We start from the raw sequence: 15,237 nt of genomic DNA, 5'->3' as shown, positions 1-15,237 counted from the left end.
GAGAGATCCGGCCACTGCACTCCCAGCCTGGAGAATACAGAGAGCGAGACCAGATCTTAAAAAAAATAAGAACTCACTCCATCACCCAGGCTGGCATGCAGTGGAGCAATCACAGCATTGTCTCTGCAGCCTTGACTCCTGCACTCACAGCCATCCTTGTGCCTCAGCCTCCCGAGTAGCTAGGATTACAGGCACGTGCCACCACATCCGGCTAATTTTTGTATGTTTTGTAGAGACGGCATTTCTGCATGTTGGCCAGGCTGGTCTCGAACTCCTGACCTCAGGTGATCCACCCACCTCGGCCTCCCAAAGTGCTGGGATTCCAGGCTGAGCCGCTGCACCCTTCAAGCACAGGTTTTTAAAAAATCATTTTTACAGTAGTTGTTCCAGTCCTAAAAACAGCCAATATAAAAGATTTGATTTTACATTTTACAAGCAAAAGAAAAAAAAAAGGAAATTTCTAGAATCTAGGCAATGGCTAAACTATCAATTTGGCCCCATCATTCCTTTCCAGGCCCATGGTCCTGAATGGACCTCCTTCCTCAGCGGCAGGTGAGGAGAGCCAATGCCACGGCCTGTGATTGGAGGATGCCTGCCTCTCTGCTGCCCTGTGATTGGAGGGCCCCGGCCTGTGACTGGAGGGTGCCCGCCCCTACGCTGGCCTGTGACTGGAGGGCGCCCACCTCTGTGCGGGCCTTTGATTGGAGGGCGCCCGCCTCTATGCTGACCCGTGATTGGAGGGCACCCGCCTCTGGGCGCGCTTTTCCTCCTCTGGTGATCGCACACCTCGCCTCACAGCCCCCACCTCGCCTCACCGCCCCCACGCTGGGAGAAGGCGATGGCCATGCCCTCTGCTCTGGGGCTCCGTACTCCTGGATGGTGACTCCCCGGGCCTGCCGAGGCCCGGCCCACCTGCCCTCCCTGCAGCTGCAATGCTCCTGGCTCACACCCTGCCCAGCAGCTGCAGCCTGAAGGCCTTGACGACCACCTGCCTCGCGGCGTGCACATGGTGCGGCCTCTGCCACCAACCCTCCTCAAGAGGGCGCGGTCAGAAGCGCCCACTCTGTTGTACCAGCGGCGCGGCTTCTCCACCTCAGCACCATCTGCAAGGTGACTCTGCCTGAGGACACGGGACCACCTTCCCTGACCACCTTCTGTCCCGAGGGCAGAGCGGAGCGCAGGGCACGCCAGGCCCTGCCTTCCTCAGGGAGGCACAGACACAGGCGACCTGACGGGAGTGGGCGCCCTGAGGACCAGGGAGAGCAAACAGGGTGGCGCAGGGCGGGCACCGGGTCGGCAAAGGGCTCTCCGAGGCGGGCCGTGGAGCCAAGACCTGAATAAAGAGAAGGGAGCAGTCGGCAGCTGGTCCGGGCAAAGGCAGGGGGTGGCGGTCATGCATCTCTGCGTGCTCGGGCCTCGCCACTCGCGAGCTTCTATAAATATCTGCTGAAGGAGCGCATGGATGTGACTCATCGTCATGGACCGGTTTCCCGGGTCTCTAGGCACAGACTGATACGCACGTACGTATACATATTCTGATACCGGTATTTTCTGATGTGTTTTCCTTAAAAACTATGGTGTATTCTATTAGCAATGCAAACTTGCAAAAATTAAAGAAAGACAAAAAACAATAGATGCTGGTGAGGACGTGGAGAACAGGGAACATTGTACACTGTTGGTGGGAGTGTAAATTAGCATAGCCGCTATGGAAAATAAAATGGAAGTTCTTCCAAAAACTGAAAATACAACTACTGTCCAATCCAGTAGTCCCACTCCTAGGTGTATATCCAAAGGGAAATAAATCATTCTATTGAAGTGACACCTGCGCTCGCATGTTTACTGCAACACAATTCATAACAGCAAAGACACGGAATCAACCTAAGTGCCCATCAACAGACAACTGGATAAGAAGATGTGGTGCATATATACACAATGGAGTACTATCCAGCCATAAAAAAGAATGAAACTTTGTCCTTCGCAGCAACATGGATGGAAACAGAGGCCATCATCCTAAGTGAAACAACTGGGACACAGAAAGACAAACACCGCACATTTTCGCCCGTAAGCGGGTGCTAACTCACACGTCCACACAGATGTAGAGTGTAGAATGAGAGATAATGGAGACTTGGAAGGGTATAGGGTGAGGGGAGGGTAGATGCTGGGAAATTACTTAGTGGGTATGATTACGTTATTCCAATAACGGATGCACTGAAAGCCCAGACTTCGCCACCACGCAGTATGTCCATGCAACAAAACTGCTCCCGTACCCCTTAAGTTTATAGCAAAAAAGTTGGATATGTTAAAAAAAAATTAAAGCTTGCCATTAAATTTATAGAATGTTAATTTTTTAGTATGGTATTAACTGACATTATGTGCTTACAACATGGTGCTATGCTAAGCACCTTACAGATATAACAGTGTCAGTCCTCAGAACAGACTTGAGAAGTGTGATTATCACTGTTGCTCCAATTTTACAGATGAGACAAATGAGATAGGTGAGGTGACGCCACATGGCCACATCCCCAGAGCCAGCGAGGGCAGGGCTGACCACGCTGCAGCCCACACTCGGAGTATCACAGCACGGGCCCCCACAGAGCAAACAACAGTGTGTGTGAAGACAGCCTGAGATCATCATAGAGAAAAAAAGAATGCTTCTCCTTGGAAAAAGGAAAATATATGAAAACTCTTGATAGTTTGGTTTTTAATCACCTCTAGGAGAAACTATGAGTCTGCACAGACACCGCCAGCCTGTGCCCAGTTCTGGGTCAATAAACAGGTGCAAGGGCCCACTCTGCCCAGGAACAATCAACAGATGACAGAGTGTGTGGTAGCTTCAGAGCCTCATTGGCTCCCGGCTCCCACAGCCCACTCCTGGACTAGTACCTGCCAGGTACTTTGGCACACAGATACTTTGTGCTGTCGGCATTGACTGCTGGAGAGGAACACCTGATGTCACCTCCAGGTGCTGTAAACCCATCCCAGGATGGCCCACTTCTAGGTGAGGCCTCTGACATCAAAGGAGAATCTGTGACATCAAATCCAATCACAGTAGTGAGCCACGTTCCACCTTCGAAGTTCATGCTACATTATCCCTGGTGCAAAACAGGGAAAAAGCACAGAATGTGGAAATAGCACAGAACGCATTGCGGGCAGAACATCCTCTCTCTGATCCTCACCAGGAAGGGAGTCAGTCTCAGGCCTGAGTGGGACCAAGCTCTTGAGGCACCCATCTTGCTTTGCTCTGAGTCCATGCCCACTGCCAAGTGGCTGCTCCCAGGGATCCTGCTATCAAGGGGGGTGGCTGGACAGTGAGTGCGGGGACACTCATGTGCCAGATTCTGATGTGCCTGGCTGGCATGGGGAAGCTCCTGGGCACAGAGCTGAGGCCCAGGCCCTGCCACTCCATGAGTGTCCATGGCCTCCCCAGGCCTGCCTCCCATGCCTCCAGCCCAAGTCTCTAACTGGCTAAAATGATGGCTGAGTGTAAAGTCACTTTGCTCCAAGCAAGAACTGAGAGGAGGCACAGGGGTGAGCCCGTGAGCCCACAGAAGCCATTTGGTACATATTTGTTGACTTACTTAAAATGAAAAAAGTTGGAAAATACACTGCTAGAAGGCTAGAATGGTTTCCTTTTTGTTTACAGGCTGACTTCATGCTGGGTGACTGCTACATACCTGTGGGCGCCAGTGTTCACTGCCTCTTAGATGCTTCCATTTTTATGGAATTCACATCTGCAGGTACTGGAGTCCCCATATGCATTTGCTATTAGAAGACAAAAATTATGGGAAGTATAAATGTGCGTTAACTTTTATCACACTGATTTTAAAATAAGTATTTCTCCACTGTCTCTTCAATTTCCATGACAAAGAACATGATATCACAGCTTAGAGCTATTGGCCAGTGATCATAAATAAACTCAAAAAACCCTCCATATTAGCCTTTGAATTTGACAGAAAGGAACAAAAATACTCTTCTCATCATTTAGTGCTTTTCTGTGTACCACTTGCTAAAGGCAGCACAACAGAACCAGGCTTCAGAAGTAGTATGTAGATAAGAAATCTAAGTCACCACTGCTAACCAAAAGTGGAAGCCAGAATTAAATCACTAGAGGTATCTATGTGAAAACTAAATCTAGAGCTTAGAAAAATAGTTGTATAAACTAAGGCAAAAATGACAATGTCAAAATATTTGTGGAAAGAAATAAAACTCTTAAGTCTATAATATGTCTTTACCAAAAAACAGAAGGCTTATGTGGATCTGACAACAAAATCTTGGTAACTGGAGAATAATGTGAAAAGAAAAAATGTCTAAATGTTTACTGAGTAGAAAGCAGACTTAGGTTTTATAAAGTCCACCATACACGAAAATGCATTGTATTCTCAACTCTAACTGAAATGAGCACAAAGCCACAGAGGCACCTGCAGAGGTATCCCACACACAAGCACCAGAGCTGCTCTAGGTATTGCTTTCCACCTGTTTGCTTGGGAGAAGGTATAATAAACCTTTCCCCCCACAAGCACAGACACTCAGGCCTTGCCTCATCATCTGGGGGACTGCGTCCTGCATCTGTGACAGTCGCTCCCGGGACATGTCTCCTGGCATGGGTCCTTAGGGACAGCCTCAGAATCAACTCCTCAGAGTGATCTGCAGCATCTGTAAATACATTGATTGCTATTTTTGGGATATTGGGATATGAAATATGTATGTATTGATCCTCAGGCATTATTATCATATAAAACATTTGTTTCAATATCCTTATATATGAGCCTTTCCTTAAGCAGAATGTTAATTAAGTTTCAGAGACCAAAATAGAATAGAGATTTGGCTGGGCATGGTGGCTCACACCTGTAATCCCAGCACTTTGGGAGGCCGAGATGGGCAGATCACTTGAGCTCAGGAATTCGAGATCAGCCTGGGCAACATGGTGAAATCCCATCTCTACAAAAAAATACAAAAATTAGCTGGGTGTGGTGGTGCATGCTGATAGTATTAGCTACTCAGGAGGCTGAGGTGGAAGAATCATTTTGAGCCCAAAAGAACAAAGTTGCAGTAAGCTGAGATCATGCCACTGTACTCCAGTCTAGGAAACAGAGCAAGACCCTATCTCAAAAAAAAAAAAAAGAATGGAGATTGAGACAGGTTCACAATTAAAACCAGTGTGCACTATTACTTCAAAGACTGTCAGAATGCTGCAGCAAGCTGAGTTTCAGAAATACCAAAAAAGGCGGGAAAAGATGCTTAAACAAACAACCAAGCTGGACAACATTAACTTTTTTTAAATAAAAAGCTGAAAATTTAACTGGGCATAGTGGCTCACAGCTGTAACCCCAGCTAGTTGGGAGGCTGAGGTGGGAGAATCGCTTGAGCCCAGGAGTTCTAGTGAGACCCCATCTCAACTAAAAATTTTTAAAATTAGCTGAGCATGGTGGCGCCTATAGTCACAGCTACTAGGGAGGCTGAGGTGGGAGGACTACTTGAGCCCAGGAGATGGAGGTTGCAGTGAGCCAAGATCGCACTACTGCACTCCAGCCTGGGTGACAGAGCAAGACCCTGTTTAAAAAAACAAAAAACAACAACAACAAAAACACTTTTGTTTCTTCTTTTTTTTTGAGACAAGAGTCTCGCTCTGTCACCCAGGCTGGAGTGTGGTGGCGTGATCTCGGCTCACTGCAACCTCCGCCTCCCAGGTTCAAGCCATTCTCCTGCTTCAGCTTCCCGAGTAACCTGGATTACAGGCATCTGCCATTTTTGTATTTTTAGTAGAGACGGGGTTTCACCATGTTGGTCAGGCTGGTCTTGAACTCTTGACTTCAAACAATCCACCCGCCCCAGCCTCCCAAAGTGCTGGGATTACAGGCATGGGCCACTGCACCTGGCCCACTTTTGTTTCTTTACCTCATTTAAGGTGTTAAAGGAAATTTGTTTTTTTGAGCCAATATGTTAACACATCATGGAGATACGAGGCTGAGTCAGGCAGACAGCCAGGTTCATCCTCTTAGTGAACAAGGGCAGGCCCAGCCCCAGGGCTGCTCTCCAGGGGTGCCGGCACAGGGGTTTCAGCCCTGTGTGGGGGGCTGCACATGTGGCCTTGTGTAAAAGCTCAGTTTTTGGTTTCCACTCCCTACTGCTGGCCTCTCCTTGGCAGTCATCCAGTTGTTTATCCCCTCCTGCTCTTCATACGATGAACAACTGGAGGACTGCTAAGCCTCAGTGCCAAGCTGAGCACATGACAGAGAGTGCCTCTGTCCAGAGTGTCCCCGGAGGGCAACCTCCCATGGCACGCACAGCACCCAGCCCACCTGCATCTGCATCTCCCTAACCGGCCTGCACAGCTTGGTTGAGAAGTAAATGCATGCAGAGCTCCGCCTCCATTGTATTCTTGCCAGAAATGTTCAGTCTAAGTCGAGCACTGAGAAACAGAACACCCAGGTTGTGGTAGCCTCTGCACAGCAACTGATCTGGGCGCTTCAAAACATCAGTGTTGTGAGAGAAAGAAAAGCAAACCCAGGCAGGAACATGCCTTGAGAGGTGTGGATGCCGGCAAGGTGATAGGAGGGCTGTGGTCACATGGGACGTTTTCTTGTTGGGAGATACACAACAAAGGATCCAGGGGTAAACAATCATGACTGACAACTTTAAAATGTGTGGAGATAGACAGATAGGTAGAACACATACATGCGACAAAGTATTAACAACTGGTGAGTTTACCATTCACTGTACTGCTCTTTCAACATTTTCAATAATTGAAATTTTTCACAATATGAAATTGGAGAAAAGAGCCAGGTGTGGTGGCTCACGCCTGTAATCCCAGCACTTTGGAGGCTGAGACAGGAGGATCACTTGAGGTCAGGAGTTCGAGACTAGCCTGGCCAACATGGTGAAACCCCCTCTCTGCTAAAAATACAAAAATTAGCCAGGCATGGTGGTACGTACCTATAATCCCAGCTACTTGGGAGGCTGAGACATGAGAATTGCTTGAACCCAGGAGGTGGAGGTTGCAGTGAGCCAAGATCACACCACTACACTACAGCCTGGGTGACAGAGGGAGACTCTGTCTCAAAAGAATAAATAAATAAAGAAGTTGGGGCCGGGCGCGGTGGCTCAAGCCTGTAATCCCAGCACTTTGGGAGGCCGAGGCGGGCGGATCACGAGGTCAGGAGATCGAGACCATCCTGGCTAACATGGTGAAACCCCGTCTCTACTAAAAATACAAAAAACTAGCCGGGCGTGGTGGTGGGCGCCTGTAGTCCCAGCTACTCGGAGGCTGAGGCAGGAGAATGGCCTGAACCTGGGAGGCGGAGCTTGCAGTGAGCCGAGATCGCGCCACTGCACTCCAGCCTGGGTGACACAGCGCGAGACTCCGTCTCAAAAAAAAAATAAAAAATAAAAAATAAAAAAAATAAAGAAGTTGGAGAAAAGAAAACTGACACTGCTCACAGCCAGTTTGTTTGGAGAATCACACTGAACTCAACCTGTGTTCTCAACATTAAGAACATGACATGAGAAGAGTAGGGTAGAGCAGCCCTGTGTTCTGTGTGGGTGCTTGCACTTGCTGGGGCCAGGCCAGAGGTGCCAGCCCTGCCGGCCACAGGTGCAGCACACTGGGCCACCCCACAGCCTGCATCCCGCTCCCAGGAGCCCATCCATCCCTCCACACTCTTCCCATGGGATTCCACATATGTCACCAATGCCATTTGTTACTCTGAGTTAAAGTTGTTTTTTCAAAGGCTGCCTCCTTCACTAGTCAATTTTGAACCATCAACAGAGCCAGCTGATTAACAGATTAAAACTCTAAATGTCTTTTTTTTTTTTTTTTTTTTTTGAGATGGAGTCTCGCTCTTGTTGCCCAGGCTGGAGTGCAGTGGCGCAGTCTTGGCTCACTGCAACCTCCACCTCCTGGGTTCAAGTGATTCTCTTGCCTCAGCCTCCCAACTAGCTGGGATTACAGGTGCCCGCCACCAGGCCCGGCTAATTTTTCCTTTTTTAGTAGAGACGGGGTTTCACCATGTTGGCCAGGCTGATCTCAAACTCCTGCCATCAGGTGATCTGCCCGCCTCGGCCTCCCAAAGTGCTGGGATTACAGGTGTGAGCCATCATGCCCGGCCAACTCTGAATGTCTTTAGCCGTATGTACATGCATATTCAGTAATATTTTTCTATTACATTATAAAGCATATAGCACACCTATTAGAGTGGCCACTATTAAAAAAAAAAAATGTACAAGTGTTGGCAAGGATGTGGAGAAAGAAAACCCTCACTCTTGCTGGTGGGATCATTACAGGGAGTAGGTGGGCTGCTGTAGAGGTAGTTGTGGAACTTTTCCACCAAAGGAAGTTAGGCACGGAGTTGCTGCTGCGTGACCCAGCAGTTCCCATCTCTGGGTATATACCCAGGGAACTAAAATGGGGCTTGGGAGGTATCCTGTCAGCCCATCTTCCACAGCCTTCCCGTTCCCAATGGCTGATAAGGAGAGCAAACCAAATTATCCCACCAAGGGTAGATCCACACACACACAGTCTACCCACTTACGGGCGCGGATTCCAGTAGCCCCGCACCTGCAGTCCCCACCCACCCCACGGGCGTGAGTTAGCCTTCCCACCCGCAGAGTCCCTACCCACCCCACGGAGCCTTGGCTCAGCCTTCCACCACACAGTCCTACCACCCGGGGCGCGGCTCAGCCTTCACACACAGTCCCTACCCACCCCGGAGGTGGTTCCTGCCCACCATCCACAATTCCACCCCACAGTCTACCACCCCACAGGCATGGCTCAGCCTTCCCAATCTGCTCCATCCCGGGCTTTGTGTTCAACCTTCCACACAGTCCCCACCCAGGCATAGCTCAGCCCACACAGTCTACCCCACCCACCCCAGGCACTTGGCTCCAGCCTTCCCACCTGATCCTCCATCCCACAGGTATGGTTTTCCAGCCCTTCCACACACAGTCTGCCCTGCAGGTGGTTCAGCCTTCCACAGTCTGCACGGGCGTGGTTCAGCCTTCCCAGGAGATTCTGTTACAGGCTACAGCATGGGTGAGACTCTCAGAGACCGCGTGCTGGGTGCAGCCCGAGACCCAGAGAGGAACGTGCTGTAGCGAGTTCCCAGCTTACTTAGGTGGCAGGAAGTGCATTTCCCATCCCACTTTGAGAGGCAGACAGTACAGTGGAGTGGTGGGTGCCCAGGGCTGGGGAGGAATGGGGGTGCTTCCACAGGGGCAGAGTTTCTGTCTGAGAAGATGAAAATGTTCTGGAGATGGATGCTGGTGATGGCCACACAACAATGTGAACATGCTTCATGCCATGGAACTGTACACTTAAAAATGGGTAAAATGGGAACTGTTATGCATATTTTAACATAATTTTTAGAACATGTTTTTAAGTATATAGAAATGTTGACTGGGTGCAGTGGCTCACACCTATAATCCCAGCACTTTGGGAGGCTGAGGCGGGGGATAACCTGAGGTCAGGAGTTCGAGACCAGCCTGGCCAACATGGTGAAACCCCGTCACTACTAAATACAAAAAATTAGCCGGGCGTGGTGGCACGTGCCTGTAATCCCAGCTACTCGGGAGGCTGAGGGAGGAGAATTGCTTGAACCCGGGAGTCAGAGGTTGTAATGAGCTGAGATTGTGCCACTGCACTATAGCCTGGGCAATAAAGCAGGACTCCATCTCAAAAAAAAAAAAAAAAAAAGAAAAAAGAAAGGAAAGAAATGTAATAACTGAGTTGCAGTTTCCAGGAACTTCCTTGTATTCTGAAATCTAAAATCATTGGTTTTTGAGACTCGTCCCCTAGAATATGTTTAAAGAACAAAATCGGCCGGGCGCGGTGGCTCAAGCCTGTGATCCCAGCACTTTGGGAGGCCAAGACGGGCGGATCACGAGGTCAGGAGATCGAGACCATTCTGGCTAACACAGTGAAACCCCGTCTCTACTAAAAATACAAAAACTTAGCCGGGCGAGGTGGCGGGCGCCTGTAGTCCCAGCTACTTGGGAGGCTGAGGCAGGAGAATGGCGTAAACCCGGGAGGCGGAGCTTGCAGTGAGCTGAGATCCGGCGACTGCACTCCAGCCTGCAGCCTGGGTGACAGAGCGAGACTCCGTCTCAAAAAAAAAAAAAAAAAAAAAAAAAAAGAACAAAATCAACTCCCTGTAGCAAGAAAATAATTTAGGAAATCTGTTTGTTTAAAAGCAGACAAAGGGGCAAAAAGATAAACATCCAAAGAGGCCACAATCGTACAGAAGCAATGAAAAATGCAAATATATCAGAAAAGCAAATGCAAATGAAAAACATTCCAGCAGAAAAGTTAACAGAACTAATGATCAGAGACAAACACTTTAATTTCAGTAACAGTAGGGAAAAATAACAGCATTCATGCATTAAAACTAAGAGCCTTCACAAAGACGTCTCAAGATGTATTTTGAACAACAGAGGACAGGCTCTCGGGAGACCTCTGGGTCCTGCCTCAGAACATCGAGTCCTCAAATCCGAGTGAGGAAAGTCTGGGGAGCTGCATTGTGGAGCCATCAGAAAGTACCTGGAGCGGCTGCTGCTGGGCTGGAAAAGCCGCGGAAGTCCTCGGGGGAAGCTGGGTTGCTATGGCAACAGGAGTGCCAGGCTGCCCGTGCTTTCTGGCCACAACCTTTACCTGAGAGGGAATATTCAAAGGGAAGAGAGGAAGAAGGGAAAATAATGCTTAAACTTTGCAAAGTTGATCACCACCAGCACATCCCATGCAGCTGGCAGCCTCAGCCACTAATAGAGGGGCACGGGGACAGCTTGGCTCTCTGATTGCAATTTAAGGCCTCACGGGGCTGGAAAGAACAAATCTGGCCCTAGGCACTGAAGCTTTGTTTGAAGTCCAGTTTAAACCTCAATCTGTGGCCAACAGGTAGCCACGGTCAGGCTGCACAGGCCGCGTCCACACAGCTTCACGCAGGAGCCCAGTGGCAGTGTCAGAGGGCGGCCCACCCCTCACGGCAGGGGCTGCAGATGCCTGGGGAGGCCATGGTGGGGCATGAGGAAGAATGACAAAAAACACTCCCACTGAAAATGTGTCATTTCTTAAAAACACACTTTGATCTGATAAAACAGAAAGACAAATTAATCTGCATCTCCATAATGACAGCTTCTTAGGAGTAAGTAAACCAAAGAATCTTTCCAGAGACATTAACTGCTTCACATCCAGAGTATTCAAATGGGAATACCCTTGAAATTATATGAACTCAAAGTCAAACGGCACTTTACAGCTTAAAATCACAGAGAGAAATACAAGAAAACAGAAACTGGTTCTTTCTTCTGGCTGACAGGTCTAAAAAAAAAAGGAAAAGAAAAAGAAACTGGTTCTTCTGGCTAAATATGTCCAGAAGGCTAAATATAAACAAGCACATATCATCATAAATAATCAAAACCAAACCTTAATATTTGTCAGTACCCTGGAATAAATTAACACTTTAAATAAATCAGATAGACAGTAAATCTTATGTTCTGTATAAGTTACCACAATTAAGTGGGTTTTTTTGTTTGTTTGTTTTTTGGTTGTTTTTTTTTTGAGACAGAGTCTCGCTCTGTCGCCCAGGCTGGAGTGCAGTGGCACGATCTTGGCTCACTGCAAGCTCCGCCTCCCTAGTTCATGCCATTCTCCTGCCTCAGCCTCCCGAGTAGCTGGGACTACAGGCGCTTGCCACCGCGCCTGGCTAATTTATGTATTTTCAGTAAGGCAGAAGTTTCACCGTGTGTGTGTTTAGCCAGGATAGTTCGATCTCCTGACCTCGTGATCCCGCCTCCTTCCCAAAGTGCTGGGATTGCGGAGTGTGAGCCCGTGCACCCGGCCCACAATGTTTTTTTTTTTTTTTTTTTGAGGCGGGTCTGGCTGTCACCCAGGCTGGAGTGCAGTGGCTGATCTGCCGGCTCACTGCAAGCTCCTCCCAAGGTTCCATTCTCAGCCTCCGCAGTAGCTGGACTGGTAGCCCGCCACCTCGCCGGCTAGTTTTGTGTATTTTTAGTAAGAGCGGGGTTTCACCATGTTAGCCAGGATGGTCTTGATCTCTCCTCGTGATCCACCATCTCGGCCTCTAAAGGGTGCTGGGATTACAGGCGAGCCGTGCTGACTAAATGTTTTCAAGAAATCAAATGGTGGCCATGGTGGCTCAGCCTACAATCGCTTTGGGAGATGATCAGGAGTTCGAGCAGCCAGTGACCAACATGAATTACTCGTCTCTACTAAAAATACAAAATTAGCTGGGGCATGGTGTTGCACCTGTAATCCCAGCTTCAATGAGGCAGGAGAATCGCTTGAACCCGGGAAGTGGAAGCTGCAGTGAGCCAAGATCGCACCACTGCACTTCAGCCTGGGTTGACAGCTCCATCTCAAAAAAAAAAAAAAAGAAATCAGGTAGCTTGATCCTGTAATCAAGCATGCTTGCAGAAAGTACACAAACATTTCTTACTCTTTCAGGAACCTGCAATATAATCACTGAACAACATGCCTAAAATTGCTTGACACTGGCCACAGGTATCGGCCTTGGAAGGAATTCGGTTCTAGTAGGAGGTATTGAAGCCTATAACCTTGACCCAAAAGAAGAGAACTTGGTTGTGAAAATGGGAATCTGGGCATTTCAGTAGGCGGGGGGTGGGGGAAGGGTTCGGCAGTGCTTGGAGTTGAAGGAGAGTCTGAGCTGTGGGCATCCTCCAGGGACACCAGTGCCTGAGTGTGGCGGCCCTGCCTGAAGATATGTTTGAGATCAAGTCATCCAAAGCTGAAAAGAAAAACCGTTAGTAGAGTTCACTTCTTCTTGGAAGGTAGGGTGTCTTTTAAATACAAGTCTTCTCATACAAATTTAAAACACTGAAATTAAGTATTCTGGAGTAGTTCAATAATAGTATTGAAAAGGTTAAAAGGGATATGGAGGCCGGGTGCAGTGGCTCATGTCTGTAATCCCAGCACTTTGGGAGGCCAAGGCGGGGGGATCACCTGAGGTCAGGAGTTTGAGAACAGCCTGGCCAACATGATGAAACCTCGTCTGTACTAAAAATACAAAAATTAGCCTGGCGTGGTGGCAGCCACCTGTAATCCCAGCTACTCAGGAGGCTGAGGCAGGAGAATTGCTTGAACCCAGGAGTGGGAGGTTGCAGTGAGCCAAGATTGGGCTATTGCACTCCAGCCTGGGCAACAAGAGTGAAACTCTGTCTCAAAAAAATAAAAAATAAATAAATAAACAAAAGGGATATGGAGGCACCACTCCCTTGATACTTACAATTTCTAATATATTGACTACAAATACATCACACAAAGGTGTCAACAGGAAGATTCTACTATATTGAGAGGCAAAATTTTAAAAACACTTGAGATATGAAAATAAGGCATTAACACATCAATGTCAGTTTACACACTGACTTCTAGATACTTCTGAAAATTTCCTGAAAACTCAATTTAATGATTTTTAAGGTTTCAAATGTATATAAACATCATTTGTTCAAAGGCTTTAAAAGTGCATTTTTTCCATCCTGGCTAACACGGTGAAACCCCGTCTCTACTAAAATACAAAAAATTAGCCGGGCGCGGTGGCGGGCGCCTGTAGTCCCAGCTACTCGGGAGGCTGAGGCAGGAGAATGGCGCGAACCCGGGAGACGGAGCTTGCAGTGAGCCGAGATGGTGCCACTGCACTCCAGCCTGGGCGACAGAGTGAAGACTCCGCCTCAAAAAAAAAAAAAAAAAAAAAAGTGCATTTTTTCACTTGCACCAATTCCCCAAGTAAAAAACCCATAGGCAAATGTACCTAATTAGTTTAAATAATATTTTATAGCGCTAATGAAGTTTGGTAACAGGGATCATGTTAGTAGAGTCAACCTAAATACACAACAAGCAGCTGGAATGTGAGCGATATTACACAGAGGAAAATAGTCACGAGAAATCAAAATGTTAGTACACTTCCAATATTTTACTATAAAATGATCATAAAACATAAATTCCTAAGATGCTAGTCAGGATCTATAAAAACTTATTTCTACCATTTAGAAGTGAACTTTAATACGACGATTAACTTACTCTTCATGTGACTATCAAAGCTGTTAGGCTGCTTATCTTCCGTATTTCTTAACTGAATGCCATAATGACCTTTCTAAGGAGACCTTCAGCTGATCCCACAAGATCTGTAGGCTGCGGTCCCTCAGCTGTGGTGTGCTTTAAGACACTTCCATGAAGATATTCTCCTCAACCTATGAATACCTTATGGGCAAGTTTCCTAGTTTCCAAACATAGTAAATGTTTAAAATAATTGCTTTCTAATTTTGTTGCATTATAGGAAGAGGATAGTTCATATGAAATTAATTTTATAAATTTTATTGAGGATTCCCTTGGGGGTCAATTTACAAATAGTCTCCATGTATACTCTAAAAAAATTATTCTTTGTTGAAAGTTTTTACACACACATACATATACATGTGTGTTATACACTTAAACAGGCTAATCTGTATTGTTAATTTGAATAGTTCACGTTCTACATACTTATAATAATAATAATAATTATTATTATTATTATTTATTTATTTTTTTTGAGGTGGAGTCTTCACTCTGTCGCCCAGGCTGGAGTGCAGTGGCGCGATCTCGGCTCACTGCAAGCTCCGCCTCCCGGGTCCGCGCCATTCTCCTGCCTCAGCCTCCCAAGTAGCTGGGACTACAGGCGCCCGCCACCGCGCCCGGCTAATTTTTTGTGTTTTAGTAGAGACGGGGTTTCACCGTGTTAGCCAGGATGGTCTCGATCTCCTGACCTCGTGATCCGCCCGCCTCGGCCTCCCAAAGTGCAGGGATTACAGGCGTGAGCCACCGCGCCCGGCCTACTTATAATTATTTTATTTATTTATTGTCTTCCGAGAAAAAAGCTAGTAATTCCTCATACAATCGTGGATTTAAAAACTGCTCCCTGGGAGGCCAAGGTGGATAGATCACAAGGTCAGGAGTTCAAGACCAGCCTGGCCAACACAGTAAAACCCCGTCTCTACTAAAAATACACAAAATTAGCCGGGCGTGGTGGCAGATGCCTGTAATCCCAGCTACTTGGGAGGCTGAGGTAGGAGAATTGCTTGAACCAGGGAGGTAGAAGTTGCAGTGAGCCGAGATCATGCCGCTGCACTCCAGCCTGGGCGACAGTGTGAGACTCCATCTCACCACAAAAAAAAAAAAAAAAAAAAAAAAAAAACCACACACACACACACACACACACACACACACAAAACACAAAAACT

The 15,237-nt window shown here is 47.6% G+C and overlaps 1 protein-coding gene across 1 annotated transcript in view; it reads right to left on the bottom strand.

Annotated features, from left to right (window-relative positions):
* Positions 1-15,237, bottom strand: part of LOC101011933 (putative EP400-like protein) — a 45,240-nt gene that overhangs the window by 8,078 nt on the left and 21,925 nt on the right. The window contains 1 exon segment of the mRNA XM_017946360.2: positions 10,532-10,642. Within this exon segment, the coding sequence (XP_017801849.1) occupies positions 10,532-10,642 (111 nt within the window).

The sequence above is a fragment of the Papio anubis genome, chromosome 9, assembly GCF_008728515.1.
Source record: "Papio anubis isolate 15944 chromosome 9, Panubis1.0, whole genome shotgun sequence".
NCBI classification, from domain to species: Eukaryota; Metazoa; Chordata; class Mammalia; order Primates; family Cercopithecidae; genus Papio; species Papio anubis.
The sequence above is the reverse complement of the archived record's forward strand: the minus strand, read 5'-3'. Positions and strand labels throughout refer to the sequence as shown.